The sequence below is a fragment of the Sylvia atricapilla genome, chromosome Z (assembly GCF_009819655.1).
Source record: "Sylvia atricapilla isolate bSylAtr1 chromosome Z, bSylAtr1.pri, whole genome shotgun sequence".
In the NCBI taxonomy this organism is placed as follows: domain Eukaryota; kingdom Metazoa; phylum Chordata; class Aves; order Passeriformes; family Sylviidae; genus Sylvia; species Sylvia atricapilla.
Genome location: NC_089174.1, coordinates 9826925 through 9844778, shown reverse-complemented (window position 1 = coordinate 9844778; position 17854 = coordinate 9826925). Strand labels below are relative to the sequence as shown.

The following is a 17854-nucleotide window of genomic DNA, read 5'->3' as shown; positions in this document are numbered from 1 at the left end:
CAAAGCAAACAATCTGTGTTTCCACTCATACAATGGGAGGAAATAGGAACTGAAAGGATAAAAAAAAAAAACCTGGACAGAAAAACTGCTTCTGGTGCCTCTTGGGATTTACAGTTCATGAGGGTTGTGGTACAGACATTTACAGTGGGGATGCAAAACTGTCGTTTTCCTCCAGAGATCAAGGTGATTTGATCTGGTACTTTTGAAATGACCCTTGTCCATCCCACCCTTCTAGACAATGTGGACGTGGGTAGAATTTTAAATGACTGGTGGAGGTTATATTTTCTAATCTCTTCTTTGGGCTAATGTGTTGCTATTTTAGTATATAGGAAGTTCTCCTATACCACTGCCAACTTCGTTATCTTCAGTGGTATTATGATTTACAGTGGTAATTTTGTTTGTTTCTTTAAACACGTGACACAAGTAGGGGCCCTGGAATTCCTGATTTTCTTTTTTTACATCTTACTCCTGAAACATCTAAAACTTCATTTGAAAAAATCCATGAAACTAATATTTTCACTTTGAGTGAGTACATTGCCACTCCTGGTGTGAGGGGGGAGAGAAAAGCAATAGGAGGGATAAAAGGACATGTTCCGCACATAAATAGGGTGGTGGTGTTGTTTGCGAGGAAAATAATTTGTTTTTCACTGAATATTCAATCAATTTTTACTACATAAATGTGATAAACTTTAGAAAAATTATAGGGCTTTTTAAAAATTTTGGAATGCAGTGTGACATTTTAGGGGGTTTAAAATAATTTTAAATCCCTTTATTAATCATATATATCCCTAATATTTCTTCTTTCATATGTAGCAGCCTTTGTCTTAAAGAGCACTGAATATTATTAATCAACTTTAATACTTTCTCTGTGTATCTTCATGCAGAGATTTTAGGGTTTAGCGCTGGTATTTTGCAACCCAAGTTCTGGGATATGTGAAATAACATCTGACTTACTGGTATGGTCTATACCTAAAGGGATACATTTTAGCTGACTTCTTAGAGCACAACTAATGACTGAATGGGGTTCAGCAGGTAGGAGAAAAAAAGACCAATGTGACATAAAACTTGAAGAGCATGTCTTGATTATCTACAGTGTGTTACTGTTTCTGTTGTTCACCACTGACAAGGGTGATATTTTGTGGTGTTTAGGTGATGTGCTTCGCTTTCCCTGGCAGAAAACATTTGGGGTTGGCTTTGAAGGCAGCATTAGGCTGGAGTCTGCCAGGCAGTCCTGTTTCAACACGAGGGACTGTGCCTGGTGGTGTCTGATGTTGTATTGTCTGAGAGCAGCAAAGGACCTTCGTGTTGCCTCATGTTGATCTCAGGAGCTGGTGCTGAGTCTGCTGTGTGCTCTTCCTCTCTTTAGCACAGTTAATGCCAGCAAAGCTGTCCAGAGTGTGTTAAAGGAGCACAGGGAAGAGGAAATGCAATATTTGGCTGTGCTGACCAAGTGGTGCTGGGTGAGACCTGGGTCTGTCTGGAAATGGTGTGGCAGATGTGGGGGTGAAAGGGCAAACGTGTTGCATCCACACAGCCAGCACCGAGGCACTGCAGCTGGGTTGTGGTTTTATGGCAGTCCCTGCATCCTGCACTGCTGGCATGAAAGCAGTCGCAAGGAAAGAAAGATATGCCCCTGCTGGGAGATGGAGCTGGGGGCTACCCTAGAGGTGGCCTGGAACAGCTTCCAAAACCTCAGCGTCTCCCAGTATGATGGGTAAGAAAATAAATGCTCTAGGGGAATACAATTATTTGATTTACAGCCCTGAAATACAGCAGACATCCAGGGCTGATGTGACAAAAGTACCACCCAAACTTTATAATGTCAATCAGAGGAGGCTTTCTGCAGCCCGAGTTGTGTGATTAAAAGGATGAAGAGGTATTCAAAATGACAGCTGTGTTCTCCCCTGTCTGATGTTCTGAGCTCTTGGAGCTGGGGGAAAAAAAAAGACCTTGTGAAATGTCCAAGACATTTGTGTTTTGGGCGCTTTTGTGTGGTTTTTTGCGTTTGTGTTTTTGGAGATTTTTGAACTACCAGAGCTGACGTGGATTACGTGTCATAGTCTACAATGAAATGGATTGTTCCTGAAATCCAGTGCTAGTATTCAGTGCATGACTTACTCTGAACTTTGCCTTGGGCCATTAACTAACAAAAACAAGCTATAAGCTCTTAATTACTTCTTCCCTGGAATATATTCCTGTCCTTTCAAGTTTTGCATTACTACTGTATTTTTAGCAGAAGATCTCCAACCACAACTGCAGTGCGTTGTCTCACATGGTTGCAGTTGCAGAATTGAGACGTATGGAGTGTTCTTGCTGATAGAGCTCACCTAAAAACTGTCTTCTCAGGTGACACAGCCCCAAGTGTGCACGCCCTGACCACTTGTTTACATTGTGAAGACCCCGACAGACAGCAGGATGCTTCTGTGAGCAGCCTTTTGTTGTAGAACAGTGGCTGTGTCTAAGCTGCAGCGTGAGGAGCAGCACATCTGCAAGTTTTATATTTTTGGGGTTTTCCTCCCTGCTGTGCTGACCCACTGGTCAGCAGCTTCATGGGAGGCTGTTCCTGCCTGCAGTGTGAACAGGCAGAGCTAATGTTCCCACTGGCTCTGGAGTTAGCAAACATCACTCGTCCCTTCTAAAGAACTGGGTCTGAGTAGAAAAGTCCTGTGCCTCTGGAAAGGGAAACAGAAGGATTGTGACTTCGTTAAGGTCACATGAAATAGGACATAGGGTTTCCTGGATCCTGATGCAGAGCATTGTTCACTCTATGCATAATCTCTTAAAGGCTTTTCTTGTATTGGCAGGATGGAAAGGGTGGAGAGGAGAGGGGCGAAAGGGTGGGGACAGTCCCAGGGGGCACAGCAGGCTGAGCCGGCAAGCTGCCAGCAAGTGCAGGGCCACACAGATTTACCCAAGATGGGCTCAAACTTCAAAGTTCATCAGCGCATTTTGAACAGGAAATCTGCTTGCTCGAGTTCGCTTTTGGTGAGAGCTTGCAGCAACACAGCTGTGCCTTCACCTCGCTCCCAAAGGGCGGGTGGCCACAAGCTGCATCTGTTATCCCGTAAGGAATGCTTCTGGTTGATGAAAGACCTTGATTGCCAAAGTCCCACACCTCCAACAGCCACATCTCTCTTTACAGTGCAAATCTTGAACACCCAGAGAAGGTCCCAGGAGTTAAAGCTGTGGTGTCCACCAGCTTTTGGATTTACACAGGCAGGCAGAGCTGTGATGGGTCACCCAGGAGTCCCATATACCTTTGTGCTAGTGCTGTGAGCTGATTGTGTCTTGCCTGAAAGCAGAGTGTGTTTGATATGAAATGGCTCTTCATGTGGGCACAAAGGTGCAAACTGCAAAGTTGTGCAAGTCTTGTGGTTTTTGGGAGGTGTCCCTGCACACAGGCACCTGACTATCTCTCTGAAACCTCTGCTTTTTAAGAGAGACACAAGTGGTGTGGTGCTTCTGGTTGCAGGCAAGAAGACAAGGACGTGGACAAGAACGAGGCCTTCTTGTGTTGTCAAATGCCCCAGCTCTGTGCTGCCCTGGTGTCCTGCAGCCTTTCTCGTGCACTTTTTCCTGCTGTGGTTACGTGGGGACAGCTCCATCAGACAGGCCAGAAACACGTGAGCATTAATGAGAGCCTGCTGCCAAAAAGGAAGCCTGTGGTGGGACGGCCGTGGGCTGCCTTGGCACGGTGTGCAGCACTTAACTGGACAGCTGGCTTCTCCTGTCTGGACTTGCAATTGTCCACTCCAAATCTGTCGGATCCCAGGTGGGGAGAGAAGCTGATGGGAGCTGTTTCCCCCCCCAGGAAGAGAGATACGTGCAGGATCTGGGAGAGAAGCTGTAAAACCAAGCTCTCTGCATATGACTTGCAACCTTATAACCTCTTTGGGACCTTGCGTCTCTTCTTGTAATCATCGCCCAAGCCAGGGACTGTCCAAAATTTTTATTGGAACCTAACAGGAAAAGGTGTTGTACGTGACTGAATGCATCATTTTGTAAATATACTTAATTCATGTAAAGGCCCTTTATCAGCTAATACTGGCTGCTAATGTTGACACTCTTGTTTGATGTAAATAGAAAAGTACATGTCTTGACCCTTCGTAGAGGGTATAGATAAGCCGTTCCTTTATCTGAGATGAAAAGATAAATACACATCCAACAGAAATAGCACTGAGCAATCTGCCCTATTCCATGTGTCTCTCCCTGCAGAGATAATGCAGGGTTGGAGCTCATCAGAACCAGATCTTTGGCATAAAGCATCCCAAGTCTGGCTGCAGTGAGCAGTCTCTAGATTTGAAAAATGTGTGTGCTGGCTTCAGGTTTGCTGAATATTACTGTACTGACTAACTGGCAACTACAGCAGACTTTATGCGGAAATATTTTCTGGAGGGGACCAGGAATTTAGCTGGACTCAAAGCTAATGGGATAATTTTTTCCAGCTTGGATACCTCATCAAAATGAAGGGTGGAACTTCAGTTTTCAAAAGTCATTGAGCCTCAGAATTGTTCGTGTATGAGCTTGATAGAGTTTGATGTTGTACTCCTGAGTAGGAATATGGGTGTTGCAAATGGCTGTTGGATGTTTTGACTACATTCTCCAGAGCTCTTATACTGAGCATTTGGATGAGAGATGAAACCATTTATTAGGGAAACCAGCCCACCGACCATTTCAGCCTTCTGCCCAGTTTCAGGGGAAATGTGCAGTGCAGGATCTTGAATCACAGCAGGCTGAACTCCGGTGATCTGGAGAGGATGGGCAGTGACACAGTGAACAGAGGGCTGGGAGGGAAATGCCTCTTATTCTTCTTCCCATTTCGGATTCAATCAGTAAGGATGAACTTCAGCATGTCTTATCACTCGAAGTAAGTGAATCGGTTGATCTCATTTGCTTGGGAAGCAGTTAAACTAGCTAGTTTTTAGCTATTTTTAGCTATTTAAAGCTCCTAGAAGCTTTAAACAAAAATCAAGACACCACTTTTCTCAAAACAATTCACACGTGTTCAACTCAGTGGCTTCAGCAGAAGCAGCAGTGTGTAAGTTCCCATGAACTCTGGCTAACCTCTGAGATTTATTGATAAATGAAAAAAAATAAGAGACCAGCACTAAAGTCTTGCTAAGGCATTAGTCTCTATCTCTTAGCAAAAAGCCCAGGACTGGGTTCAGGATGTTTACTGCTTTTTGGGGTGTTAAGGAAAATTTACTCCAAACTGTTTAAAAGAACAATATTGAGAAATCTGTAGTTTTTGTTCTGAACTGCCAGCACAGTCATAGTCTGTGCCTTACTGCAGGAGCAGAATTGAGTTGGGCATCTTAGTTAACAGGGACACATTTTTTGAGGGGACTCAAACCCCACAAAACAAAAAAACAAAAGGACTTGATGTTTTCTTTCCCTTAAATACTGATTTTCCAAACCTTTTTTTTTTTTTTTGGGGGGGGGGGGGGGGGGGCGGGGTTAATATTCACTTTTACAGTGCTGAGTGTGAGCAGCAGGTTTTGCATACAGTGAAAATAATTGTGGCAGCAAAATAACCACTATCTGTTATACAGAGGGACAATTTGACCAGGAATTATGCTTCAAAACCAGGACTGAATGCCAAGCCTTTCCCTCTTCCTTATTCTGATGAATATTCAAATGCAGTATTAGCATCGTACCGATTGATTATTTTTTAAGTAAAGAAGCAGGTTTCCATGCTTCAGTACAGTTATAAAAATGAGTGTTAGTTCTTGGTGCCTTGCAGAATATACAGCAGTCCAGGGGAGACCCCTGTTTTCCATGGGCTGGTCACCTGGTCTGTCGTGTCCAGAGACATGGAGCTCCCAGCTTGTCTCCAGACAAACTCTGGGGTGAAGACAAGGTGACTGTGCCCTGGGGAAGGCCCTCTCCCCATATTGCCAAGACATTCAATGGAAATGGGAATATTGGCAGGCAATGGCTCCAAGAGAGGAGCTGTGGCTGTGCAGAGGAAGCTTGCTGACCAGTGTTGGTGTTAGCAGGGATGGATGCTGACCCAACACCAGCATCCTTTGGGCTGGTCACTGCCCATCCACACTCACCCACCCAGGCCTGTGTGGCCCATGGAGAGTGTACCCTATTTGTCTTCCTCCTGAGGCCTGTGCTGATATGTAAATCCTATCATTAAACTTCATGAGAAAATGCTTTGCAACCCCAGGAGTGCTTCTATGGAAAGAGGACACATAAAAATATACAAAAAACTCAGCAGGATTTAGTTTTTTGTAAAAGAAAACATGACTGTGACATATTGCCTGAGAATGAGGAATCATTTTTCTTTGATGAAAAATTGCTTAGTCTTAGAAATAACATTTGTGTGCACTTTTGTGCAGATAGAACCTGGGTTTTAAAATTACATCAACCCAGCTTTTAATTTTGTGGGTGTAAATTGCACCTGCAAATCATTTTGTCTGCAAACTGCAGCATTTCATATTTGATTTCCTGATTTCCAGTGGCTTCCCTAACTGGTGTCAGTTAGTTATTTTGATATACAGCTTTGCAGGCACTGCTATTTCAGGAATGAAATTGCGGTCTCAAAGCTTCAAACCCATTTCTGAACATCTGATGGAAGTGAGGAGCTGGGATGTACAGCAAACCCACTATATATTCAAATCTTTTGATACTGTTTTCCGGTGTGAGGTCAGTGCTGGTTATCGTGGTGAAAGACTTCATCTGCGGTATCTGTTGAGCAACCTGACCTCACCAAAGCAAGAAACTGCAACTGACAGCAAGATTCACGGTTGCGTTCATCATGCGTGGTCTTGTGAATCACATTTTGTCAGTCTCAGAAGCAAAGATGCTCTTTTAATTGCTTTATTTCCTATTACCTCCCTTTACCTAGCTGTGTTTTCAAAACCAAGCCTATTACCTAGCCTGAAGTTACCAGCTATTGTTTAAAAGTGACTATGGGGCATGGGCATTTCCTAATGAGCTGTGTACATGTGTAGGCACCCACGCAGTCAAAGTCCTGGGTTAGTTCTTCCCCACCACCATGGAAGATAACATTTTTAAATTCAAAGCTCTTGCATGCTTTTGGGGAAGTAGCTGAGATACTAGCTGAGTAGTAGCTGAGAAGATGGAGTTAAATCAGCTGAAGTAAGAGTTATTATGAAAACTAAGCATTTTGAAGTAAAAAGCCATTTAAAAAAAAAAAAAAAAGGCAAAAACATTTATAAAGCTTTAGTTTCTTGGCAGCCACATAGAGGTGGCCAGATTGATGTTCTGGAAGGCAGAGTTTTGTCTTTACCCTGAGGTGTGCCAGGACATGTCAGGGGTCAAGGTGGGGACAGACCCAGCTGCTCAGTGCCTTCCAGCTTCCCCAGCATGCCTTGGCCATGGATGGTGGGACAGGAACGTGGCTCTTCTTCAGGCATTCTGTGACTGTGCTGACATTTCCTACAAGAGGAGGCTTGAGGGCTGGCATCACCTGTTGAACAGAAGTTAGATGGAGACCCCATGTTGTGCCGTGAGAGCAGAGGTCTCCCAGCGTTGCTGCTTCCTTTGTGCTAAAGGGCAATTCAGCCCTGGAGAGGTAACTCTGTTAAATTCAGAGCACTGTAAGGGTGTGACACATCACCAAACTTTCACCTTGGTAGTTTTGTGCCACTGGAAGGTTGTTTGGTACATAGAATCATGGAATAGTTTGAGTTGGAAGGGATCTTTTAAAGGTCACCCAGTCCAACTGCTTTGCAAGGGGGAGGGACACCTTCAACTAGAACATTGCCTAGAACATGATTGAAAGCAATTAGTCAAACCTAGTTGTTACAGTCCTAATTTGTTGATGTATTCATAGTTTGCCTACATGTTTTACTTAGTGTCTTCTGTTATTTTAACAGGGTCGCCATGTTAAGACTGGGCAGCTGGCAGCAATCAAAGTGATGAATGTTACTGAGGTGAGTGCAAAACCAAAAATAATAAGGTCATTGTTAAGCGGCAAGGAAAAAATAAATAATCAGATCATGAGAGGGTGGACAGCTCATGAAAGAAGATCCACTGGTATAAATCACGGTTCCTGAACACTGGTTTATGTTTTATAAAGTACTGAGTGGTGTTAACACAGCCGTATTTTTAAGTGCAGCTGACCAGTGGTGACAAAGTGATAAGGGGGTGTATTGCCATAGATTCTGGTGTTCAGTAATTCAAAGACAAGTAGTCCCTTTCTGCTTATTTCTAGTTGATTATCTGCTTTCAGATTGCAATTAAAAAGATTTCCTGTATCTCTGCACTGCCTCTGCTGTGTTTCATTACATCCTATCCCCTTGTGTGCCAGCTGTTCCTCAGAGTAGTGCCCTGACAGCCAGCAAGCAGGAACATGTTAGAAATGCAAATGCAGTGCTTTTTTATTGTGGTCTGACAGATGAGAGAAGGAGACAGTTTAATTGGTGCTGTCCCTACTCACATTTATAAATGTGTGTCAGTGCTGAAACAGGGTGTTGAAAAAGTTGCTAAATACTGGGGTTTGTCTCTCATTTTAAGAGCACAGCCAGCAGTGGAGCAGCTTGTCTCCTTGACACCACATTAGCCTGAGCCCCAGGAAGGTTGGGGAGACTCTCTGCTTCTTTCTCTTGAGTTTCCTAAAAGTCTGGTTTGGTAGGATGCACTCGGACTCACTGAAGACCAGCTTCCCGTTCTGTCACTCTGGCAGTGTGGATATGGAGAACAGAAATTCATCTCCTCTTGAGATGCGATGGAAGGGTTATCATCTGAAATTAAAAAAAAAAACCACAACAAGCCAAATCATCTGAATCCTTTGGGCCAGGTCTGCCAGTGGTTCATCTACACATGGTGTTTGGACAAGCACAAGCAAGTCTTACTTGCATTTTTATGTGTCTTTTCATTGTCTTAAAAGCCAGCAGACCAAGTTGGTGTCTGTGTTGGTCTTGTCATGTAGAGCAGGTCCAGTACAGATCTTTCTGTTGATGGTCTTGGAATCCAGCCCTGAGCAGCAAGTGGTCTGAACTTGGATGCTCCTGTAATGTACAAAGCACATCCAGGGGCTGGTTTGACCACGGCTGCTCTTTGTACAATAGGTGTGTGTAGCTGCATTGCCAGTTTTGTGTTGAGGAGGGTGCTTTTTTTTAAATGAGTGCTACATTAGATTGGTGGGATTTCTGCTTTTAGGTCTGTAGGTACATATGTCATCAGCTGCTTTGGCTTTAAAAAATGGCAGTCACCAAACATGAGGCTGCTGGATTTTGGAGGAGAGAGCAAATATGAGTTGGATGACAGACAGATTCCTGAGATGAGAGCACCTCCCTGCCTTGACAGAGGAGGATCCTGGCACAGGCTCAGAAGTTACCCAGGTCTGCTTTCCTGCTTTGCTGGGTCAGTCAACAGTGTGTGAAGAGTGGTAAAGGTATAACTGGTGGGTTATCTTGTTAACACCAGTGACAGTCCCTTCCTTCATGAAACAATTGAAGAAAAGTCTGCCGGAAGGGAACCTTGGAAAGATTTCTTCCCCTGTGCTGTACATAACATAGTCTCCTTTGTATGCGAGCAACAAACTGTAGCATCCAGTAATGCCTAGTTACTTGCAAACAAAATTTGAATAGAGAACAACTATATGGTCCCGCTTCAGGAATCACCTTAGTAGACTTGCAGGATTCTGAGAACAAAACAAAGCTGTTTAGGTCTGATTTGCTGCGAGTGACAGAGCCACATCATGCTGGGGAACCTGTCTCTTTTTTGAGGGGCAGTGACAGCAGGTCATGCTGTTTTCACATTGAGACCCTTCATGAGTGTAGGGGCATCCCTGGATGGCAGGGACAAGGAACTCTGCAGACCAGAGATATTCTAGAAACACGTGGTTTTATTGCAAGGGTCGTGGGTAAAGAGGGCTGCTTCAGCTACCAGCCTCAGCTGAAGGGAAGCCCTTAAAGAGAGAGGGAGGGAGAGAGCAGGTATGAGGTAAGGGAGGTAAGAAGAGTGCCGGGGTCAGGGCAGTAGGAGAGAGGGAGGTAGAAGAAGCAGAGGGAGAGAGCGGGCAAGAGAAGGGGTGAGGAGGTAAGCTGTAAGAGGTAAGAGCGCAGGGAGAAGAGTAGGGAAAAGAGCAGGGAAAAAGAGAGCGGCGAGAGGGGAAGGAGCAAAAGAGCGAGGACCTTGTTCCAACACATTATATCTCCTTTTGTGTTAAATATTCTAATTTACAGTGACCAAGACAGAAAACCTGCAAACTTTGCATGCAGCCTATGAGAACTACTAAATTACCATCTCATCCTACATTCTAAAACTCTAAAGACTACTCTCCTTATCTACTTTTTCCTCGATGCCTTGGCAGGGTGGAGATGGACTGCATTCTTGAGTCCTTTTGTTTTCTGTCCTTCAGCCTATCTCCAGTTAGTCACCGTCTTCCTGCCTGCCATGCCTACATCTCAAAGCTGGCCTATTTCTATTTCACTCACATATTTTATATCTCCAGTATTTCTTACCAGACAATAATATCCACAAGCCCTTCCTGTGTCATCTTTCCCAACATTGGGAAAGTGAGGAGCATGTTAGTGCAACTGCCCAAAGGGGTTTTCCCTGGTGCTCTTCCCCCACTTAAATCCTGAACAATTCCAGCTCAGCTGTGCTCAAGGATTCCTGCTTTCTGGCCTTGGCACAGGGTGAGTGCAGGGCTTTCTGCTCTTTTTTCCATTTTCCTGATGTAGAGTTGGCTGTATTCCTGCTGCTAGGGCACAGGCTGGCATGTCTGGGTGCAGACACTTCTGCTAATCCTGCCACTTTTGTTCACCAAAAGATTCTGATTTGTTCACCAAACCTACAGGATTTCTTTTTCCACTAAAAAGTCATTTCACATCAGAACTTGCCTGACCAGCTCCAGCTGTGATTGTTCAGATCTGGGGCACTCCAAGAGCTCAGCAAATCTGCCCTTTGCTGTAATGAGCTGCAGCCCCAGGCTGGTTTCTTAAGAGCAGCAGCAGGATGCTGTGGTCATTGTGGGATCCTCTGGATATCTGTCAGGAAGTGCTGCTGTACTGAGTTGCACAGGGGGGTGGGGGGAGCCCTTTGAAATAGTTCAAGGGGAGCTGATGGCAACGTGCACTCGTGCCTCTCCATGCAGGCTCTGCTTCCTGTTTTTTTTTTTTGACAGAGCCAAACAAGCAGAGTGCTTGCACAGAGACTGGATTCTTGCTGCTTCTCTCTTCAGCTATGGGTGCAGGTGATCAAAGAGCTCTTCTCCAGCACATCCTTCTCCATCTGCCTTTGCTTTCATTCTTTTTAGAGAGCAAAATAACATTTAAATGCGAAGCTTGTTGTTAGACCTGCCCCAGTACTAAGGGGTCTCTTGGTGCAGTATTTATCTGCTGATGATCTCGTTTCCATTTGCGGTCAGAGGTGTGTGTTTCCTCGCTCTAATGCCACTGCAGATAGGCCCACATCTTCAAAAACAGCCTTTGATCATGAACCTGTCATCTCCGTGCATGCAGCCATCTGTGCCCAGGAACGCATTGGTTTGTGAAAGCAAACATCTTTTTGCACCTGCACATCTGCCAGCCTATTTCCTTTCCTTGAGAAGCATTATTTATGAGCAGGTTTGTAGACCCCTGAGAAATGGGGCTGATGGTAATGCTGGCAGGAGAGGTGGTAGAAAGTGGAAATTCTGTGGGTGTGCACTGAGCAGCTGAGGGTGCTTTTGTCCCCAGTCACTGTGCTTGAAGGATGTTTGTAGCACTGAGGCTTAGCAAGTTTGGGTTCAGTTCCTGGGCAGCCTCATGATATATGGCCCATGGGGCACAGTCACTCACGTTTACCCTTCTGCCTTGGTGTTTCCATGGCAGAAAGTACTTTTTCCAAAACTAGCTGCGGCGCTGGGAAGCCAGAGTGCATTTGTCTGTGAAATGCCCAGCTGCTGTCCCGTGTAGCCCTTTGCCTTACAGACTGACCAGGACCTGAAGCTCAGCCTGCTGTCTGCTCCAGGTAGTGTCTCCCCAAGGCATTCAGTACTGGGCAGGGTTACTTGGGCCCTGTAGGCATGGATGGGCAAGGGAAGGAGAAACAGGTGCAGGGAGGGATCAGGTTCTGGCCTTCAGGGTAAATAAAGACACAAGAGAAAACAGGAATTGCATCTTGCTGGTTGTAGGGAAGGAGCATTACCCATGTGCAGCTCCTCATATTCCTGGGCAGTGGGTGTGGAAGAGCCTGTGGGGTATCCAGGTTGTGTTCATGGACAGCCATGTGCTTGGTTTTGTTTAAAAAACATGGAGATCACATTGCAGAGGGATAGAAAGTACTTGGATAAGAACTTTGCCAGCATGGTTCCAACATCCGGAAAATTATTTGGGTAAAGGAAGAAGAATTGAAAAAGAGGCAGCAGCTATGAGGAAGTGGTTGCTATCTGTCAGCTCCCAGAGGGGAACTTCGTGAAAGCTACAGACTGGTGCTGAGGGTACAGCAGGAAGCTGGGCTCCACCAGGGCAAATTTCATGTAGGTAGACAGTGTTAGAAAAACCCAAAGCCTTCACATTTGTGAATATTTTAAGTAATTTGGAGAAGGCCTTTACGAAAGATGATTGTTGCCCCTCCACACGTTTACAGAAGGAGTGGGCAGAATGCAGGAAGGACAGCAGAGGAAGAAAGGAGTTCTCCCTGTTTGTTCCTCTTTCTGCCCATCTTCCCTAAAGATCCAGAAGCTTGTGTAGATGACGGAACTCTTGTGGTCAGGTCAAGGATGACAGTTCCTATGTCCTTATTCTCTGCCTCCTCCTTACCTGCTTGTGTCCACCCTTTCACGTGCACTGTGTGGAGTTCCAAAGGGCCTTGTACCCCTTCAGCACAAACTCTCACCTCCCTTTGATTGTGCTCTGTCCCTGTGCAGAGAATCCTACCCCTGGAGGGTTTCCTGCATGCTGTCTGGAGTCAGCTCCCATTTCTCCTGGGCACTCCACGTGCTGTATTGGGCTCCTCTTCAGCCTCACTATTTCAGTCATACAACATCCAGGGATGTATCAAGCCAAGGATTAAGGGTCCTCCTTTCTCCCTAACTGCAAACAAAAGATAAATGCATTATTTAGTATAATGTGTGCAGCATGAGAGCCTGTGTTCAACAGAGATTATTATGAAACCTGAAGTAGCTCATTTAGCTTCAACTAGAGTTATTTTGTGTCTTTGAAGGCTTAATACAGTTAGGCTTTGGTCTGGTAAGGTGTCTCCTGGGTGTTGATGTTACTGGGGAAAACTTACTGGTTACCTTCTGTTGGGAATCATTTTTATGTGATCAAGTTCAATACGACACATCGTATGATATTCTTGAGAGAACTTGGCTTTAGCCTGTCAGGCTTTAATGTGTTGCTCCAGGTAGAAAGGTCAATGTGCCTGGCTTTGTAAGCAGTCCATTATGGTAGTTAAAGGAATGCTTCAATGGCAAAACTGCTGGAAAATAGAGGAAAAGCACAAAAAAAAGTCCTTTGGGGCTGAGTTGTTCTTGCTGCCTCTTCTTTTTTTTTTTTTTTTTTTTTTTTTTCTCCTCTTCAGCCAGTAAGTGCTGACAGGGATGTTTTGCAGCAAGGTAAATTAATTTTCAAGTTTGTTGTACTCCTTTAAACCGATACAAGGATACCTTGCAGCACCACTCCTTTCCTGTTAAAGTGAATGAGATGGCAAAACCCTAGGTGTGTTCCACTGGGTGTTGTGCACCATAACAAACCAGCTCTGAAGGGTGAAGGGGCCTTTTCCAAATCAGGCAGCTCTCTCGGAAAAAGGGCATTTCCTTCTAAGGTAATTATTAAAACTTGTGTTTCCATTAGTTGTCTTATTGTGCACAATGTTGTATGAGCAGAAGAGAGCATCTGCCCTGGCGAGATTAAAGCAAAGACAAGGGAAAACAGGCAGCTGGTGCCTGGAAGATGATGTCTAGGGGTGTGATAGCCCCCAGCATGCCAGGGGGTCGTGGATGGCGTGATGTTAGGAGGGGGAAGAATCCCACAGTCCAGGTAGGGCAGCCTCACAAGGAAGGAAGGAGCAGAGCCTATACCTGGTTTATGCTGGAGTCTGATTTGTGGCAAGTCACCTCATTCTTGGCTTTGGTTTCCTCCCAGCAGGACCCTCCACGGGGCTGGGAAGACAAATTGTCTGATGTGTGCAGTCAATGCTTTTCCAAGTATTTAAGTAATGGAGTGTTAGGAATAATTTCATTTTTGTTTGAGTCTGGTTAGTTTCTCTGAGACTAAATTACTGTGTGCAGAAACCATAAGTAGTGGATAATAGGTCCTGTCTAAGCTCCCTGAGGAGACAATATGCAATTCTTATGCCCGAGTGGGGACTTCTTTGATTCTTTAGGTCAAGCCCTAGCAATTCACTGGTTTAGACCCATGGATCAGGGTGATTCAGTTGTCAATTTAAGAGCCCTCTATCAGCTGCAGTCTCATAATCCCAGGGTAGCTCTGGTCCCAGCCTCCTGCTCAAAGCAGGGTCAGCCATGGGATCAGACCAGGTTGCTCACTGTGGTTCCAGGTGGGTGTTGAGGCCTCTGAAGACAGAGATTGGTTTGCAGCCTTGGGGCTCAGTTATGTCTGGTCACCTAAGGAGCCTCCTACTCTCTTTTGTTACAGAATGAAGAGGAGGAAATCAAGCTGGAGATAAATATGCTGAAAAAGTACTCCCATCACCGGAATATTGCTACATATTATGGGGCTTTTGTGAAGAAAAGTCCTGCAGGCCAAGATGATCAGCTCTGGGTAAGTGTTTAGTGTCATTTCTGCTCATCAGATTTACAGCTTCTTCTTTAGAGCTCCAGCATGCTTGGCTTGGACTCTGTCTCAGTGAAGATCTGAAGTCATTGTTCTGAAGAATAACATATAAAAGAGAAAAATTACTCCTCCCTAGACATCTTCCATCTCTATGATTTCCTTTGAGGATGAGCATAAAGTATGTTATGATTTTTGTGACTTCTGCTGTCATTCTGATTTGTTGCTTGAACCTTTTTTCCAAATTAAATTCTTCTCTATTTTTTTACTGAAGTGAAAGAGCTTGTCCTTTTTGCCTTCTCTCGTTCTTGTTGCTTTCCTCTCCTTTTTTCAGATGGAAAATAAAAAAAGGAAGCAGAGGAATTGGCAATAAAGAAAAGAAGAATAATGAATCCTCTAATTTTTTGGCTGCAAAGTTTTTGAAGCTCTGCAGGAAAATGAGGAATTTCACATTTTTAAAAAATTTGAAAATGTTTTTCAGTGCTGTTAGCTCTCGGTTTTCCAATTTTATCTATACTAAAAAGAAGAAAAACTTTATAAAACCTCCAACAGGAGAGGAGCACTAGTGAGGTTTTTTATTTATTTAGCAGTGTATGTGATTCAGGAAATGAGATTTTAAGTCACTTGGCATCCGAGAAGGCCACGTGTAGTTTGCCATGCCCGGGTTGTGGTGGAAGTGGGTGTTTGCAGGTGTTCTCTCTGCTGGCCCCCTGGCAGAGCTGTGGTAAAGGTGCCCTGTGTGTGTTTGTCTCCCTGCAGCTGGTGATGGAGTACTGCGGTGCAGGCTCTGTCACTGACTTGGTAAAGAAGACAAAAGGGAACTGTTTCAAGGAAGACTGGATTGCTTACATCTGCAGAGAGGTTCTCAGGGTGAGTCCTGCCAGCAGAGCTTCGCTGCTCATTTGCAACCAAAAAGCCTTTGGTTGCTAAAATAGGTCACTAATGAGCATTATTGTTTAAAGGTTGTGATCCATGAGGCTCATGGGCTGTGGTCCTTGGGTTCAGAAGAGCCCTGAGAGCTGGCATGATGGCTGCCTGACATCCCATATTGTTGTAGTTAATCCTGTTTTTTGTATGAAGAACAGAAAAGTCCTCTTTCCTATGGCAAATAGCCATCTTCTGAAATTACAGACTCTGGGCACCTAGAAAAGCAAATAAATTTTCTGCTTTCAGTACGTCTGCCCTCCACATCAGGAGACCTTTCTGCTCAGTGTTTCAGCTGTTCATGCTTGTAAGATCTTTCTGTCCATAATTCCTTTACCTGCTCACACTCAGGGGTCCCTCTTCCATACTGTTAGTGGCAGTGTTGACTAAACAGCATTCCAAAATTCTAAAGGTGGCCCTGCTGGGACAGTATTCCCCATTCCCCAAGACAAATCTTGGGGCTATATTTCATTTTTATTTCATTTTATGCAGGCGTAGGGCTGCTTTTTTTTTTTTTTTCTTTTTTTTGCCTTTTTTTTTTTTTTCCTTGGAAAGTACAGAGGATAAAACAATTCCCAAGTGCAATCTAGTGAACTAGCCTGGAAAAAAAATATGATGTTGGAGCCAGTCATTCTAAATTCAAAGCCCGTTACGGAGTTACTGATCTGTCTACCCTATAATAGAGTTTTACATATTTTCTAGATAAATGTGTATTCTGGGAGTTGGAATGTAGATGGTATGGTAAAGTAATGCTTGAAAAGGGGTAGAGCTTTGTTTCTGGGGCATAGGAGTTGAGAAATATACTCAGCAGAGAATATTTGCCATCTTGCAGGGATTTGGCACTAACCTGCAGATTATGATCATTATATCTGGAAGATGTGGAGAGTTCTTCTGCAAAAGAAAAAAAAATCTTCATGATGTGGTCATGTTATTCCTCACTGGTGTGGCTGTAATGTCTCTGTTAAAGCAATTGATGTTAAAACATTTGGTTTATGCTCATGCAACTGAAAACTGTGACAGCATGTTGGTAAAAAGCAAGGGATTGGGTTTAATCATGCTTGTTTCAAGACAAAATGGCCCAGTTGCACGTGGATTGACAGTGTTTCCTTCTGGAAAATTTACAAGCTGGGTGGAAGCTCTGTTTGAAGCCATTAATGTTAGAGAGACATCCCTGGATTACTATAATGGATTATTTCAGTGTGTTCCTTTATGTCTATGCTAGTTCAACCATGGGCAATTTTGAAATGCAGGAGGAAGACAGCAAATATTAGCTGATGGAAAGCAATATTTGCTGCATTCAAAATGAGGTCTGACATGGTATTTTTAGCTTTCTCTAGTCCATTTACCACTGAATTTCTCATTTTGTTGAATGCAAAATTTAGGCCACTGCAGCCAGTCAGCTGCTGTCTCTGGTCCTCATACAGAGTATTCTGCTGTTCTCTTTTTCTCTTTTGTTTGCTTTTAGCATAGAGTGTAAGGAGCATCTCTTGATTCTGATACAAAAGTTTAAAATATTGCTACCTCCTTCTCTTCACACTTGACTCTAGAGATGCTCCACCACTGTCAGGCCCTTGAAGACGACAATCAAACCTATGGCTGCTGTCTTCTCTCTTCCCTGAAAATGTTGCTAGTAACATCTAAAAGACTTTCCGTATGAATAAAGACTGAAAAGGGTGAAAGTGTAAAAAGGCAACAGCGCTGTACTCAGGGCAATGTTAGGAAGAAAGAATAAGGCAAATCTGGATTTCTTTTAGGGGTTGGCACATCTTCATGCTCACCATGTCATCCATCGAGATATTAAAGGACAGAATGTTCTTCTCACAGAAAATGCAGAAGTAAAATTGGGTAAGTTTCCTTATATGTGTGCTAGAAACCTGTTCATCAAAATTTGACTTACATCTTGAGTCAGAAAGAACTTTCAGTAACCTAAGTCCAGCATGTGTGCCATGTCTTGTTAATGCTCGTGCTTACAAGGTGTCTGTAATGTAGAAAGAGTTGAAAATGTAAATTGTTCTGCAAGGGTGTCCCTCACACAGGACCAGCCCAGTAAGTCACAGCACCATCAGTTCTTCACAGAGGATCCTGGGATGCAAAAGACTTGCAGAGTAAAAAAAGTTGGGGGAACAAATTTTGCTAATCCATTTCTCTAAAGGAAGTGGTCTTAGAGATGTTGCATAAATCTGACAGTAGGTGGAATTACTCATGTGTAAGGGCTACTACTGAGTAACAGT

The 17854-nt window shown here is 44.1% G+C and overlaps 1 protein-coding gene across 3 annotated transcripts in view; it reads left to right on the top strand.

Moving 5' to 3' along the window:
- LOC136373802 (mitogen-activated protein kinase kinase kinase kinase 4-like) overlaps nucleotides 1-17854 on the top strand; it is a 93801-nt gene that overhangs the window by 21822 nt on the left and 54125 nt on the right. For all 3 annotated transcript variants that reach the window (XR_010745740.1, XM_066338794.1, XM_066338793.1), the window contains exons 3-6: nucleotides 7851-7907; nucleotides 14565-14690; nucleotides 15459-15569; nucleotides 17378-17468. Coding sequence is in view for 2 of the 3 variants with exons in the window: in XM_066338794.1 (XP_066194891.1) it covers nucleotides 7851-7907; nucleotides 14565-14690; nucleotides 15459-15569; nucleotides 17378-17468 (385 nt within the window). In the remaining variant the exon portion in view is untranslated. The remainder of the gene's footprint in view (nucleotides 1-7850; nucleotides 7908-14564; nucleotides 14691-15458; nucleotides 15570-17377; nucleotides 17469-17854) is intronic.